The sequence below is a fragment of the Mesitornis unicolor genome, unplaced genomic scaffold, assembly GCF_000695765.1.
Source record: "Mesitornis unicolor isolate BGI_N332 unplaced genomic scaffold, ASM69576v1 scaffold39951, whole genome shotgun sequence".
Lineage (NCBI taxonomy): Eukaryota > Metazoa > Chordata > Aves > Mesitornithiformes > Mesitornithidae > Mesitornis > Mesitornis unicolor.
Genome location: NW_010166471.1, coordinates 1 through 1383, shown reverse-complemented (window position 1 = coordinate 1383; position 1383 = coordinate 1). Strand labels below are relative to the sequence as shown.

At 55.7% G+C, this 1383-nt stretch overlaps 1 protein-coding gene across 1 annotated transcript in view; it reads right to left on the bottom strand.

Moving 5' to 3' along the window:
* The window catches only part of LOC104548845 (chromosome unknown open reading frame, human C19orf47), a 2565-nt gene extending 1209 nt beyond the window's left edge, over nucleotides 1-1356 (bottom strand). The window contains exons 1-5 of the mRNA XM_010194973.1: nucleotides 1338-1356; nucleotides 950-1037; nucleotides 598-712; nucleotides 397-478; nucleotides 68-193 (exon numbers count right to left, since the gene is read on the bottom strand). Coding sequence (XP_010193275.1) covers nucleotides 68-193; nucleotides 397-478; nucleotides 598-712; nucleotides 950-1037; nucleotides 1338-1356 — 430 coding nt within the window. The remainder of the gene's footprint in view (nucleotides 1-67; nucleotides 194-396; nucleotides 479-597; nucleotides 713-949; nucleotides 1038-1337) is intronic.
* Nucleotides 1357-1383: the final 27 nt, after the last annotated feature.

Sequence of the window (1383 nt, the reverse complement as noted above, 5' to 3'; positions counted from 1 at the left end):
AAAAAAAAAAAAAGGGGAAAGAGCCACTTTTGGCGGCATTTCCCCCGGGATCCATTGCCCTCCCTACCTGCCTTGGTGGCGGCCACTTTGTTGGAGACGGTGACGGAGATTTTGGAGGCGTGGGGCCGCTGCCGGAGCGGAGTGGCAGGGGGCGAGTCCCTGCTCAGGCTGTTGGCGATCATCCGGCTGGCGGCTGGAAGGGGAAGGAGATGCTTTAAACACCAAGCGAGCACAGCGAGCGTCCATCTCGACAGCTAAATTAAAGAGTCGTCCTTCCCTGGGACGGTGGGGGAGGCAGCCATCAGCTGAGCCCTTTGTTTTCAAGATTGTCATGAATTCGCCTCGTCAATCAGCCGAGGGGATTCGATCTCCCAGAGACCTCCAGCCCGTGCTCACCGCTGCTGGTGTTGCGGCGCAGCTCGGCTTGGACGCTGTGGGAACTGGGGCAGAGCGATTCGGTGGCCGCCTTGCACATCTCCTGCAGGAAAAGAAATGTAGGGGAAAGGTTTTCAGAGCTGGACGAGGAGCCTGGACGCAAAACTTCTCTGCTAAATGAGCTGAGTTTCACCGGCTTCACCCGTGCTGGCGTCACCGCACCTGCCTGTAGACGACTTTGGCGTGTTTGAGGATGGCGATGATGTCTCCCACCACCGTGATGCCCAACTCGTTCATGATCTCCTTGTTCAGGTCCATCAGCATGTTCTTCTGAATCCTGAGGTGAGCAGAGACCCGGCTTAAGGAGGTCTCCCCTCATTATAAGGTCTGATTAATTAAGCCTTGAGCAAGGTGGACTGCGATATCCTCACCCTGGGTTCAGATACCACTGCTCTCATAGAAACAGCACTGATCGCGAGAAAGCGGCTCAGCGCAGACAAATAACGAGTGTAGCTAATTACGGAGTAGGACCACCTACTAATTCAGGAGTAGGTCACCTCGTCGCTGACCTCACCTGTTATCCACAAACATGACAGCGTAGTTGACGGCGGGGCCCGGGGGGATCCCAGCTTCTTTGAAAAACTGAATCCATTCAGATGTTGCTAAACAAGAAAAGAAAGCCATGGAAAAGGAAAAATGAGGTGGATGTGGAAAAAAGGGGCGGGGCGGCCGCCTGGGTTTCAGTAGATGCCAGCCAAGAGGCTCATTCCGGGCATTCGCAGCTGTTGTGGTGAGGTCAAGAGGACTGGGAGGAAAATGACTCCTGGGATGGCAGCGGGGAGGGGGCGGGGATGGTCTCCCTGATGGAAAAATGCAGTTCCAGGGGTTTCAGAGAGAGCAATTGAGGCCAATTTTGAGTGGCAGGGGCTGGGACGGACAGCGAGGATGGAAATGGCCCTTACCCATCGTGACGGACACCATGGTGGAGGAGCCGGAGGACGTGGGGCT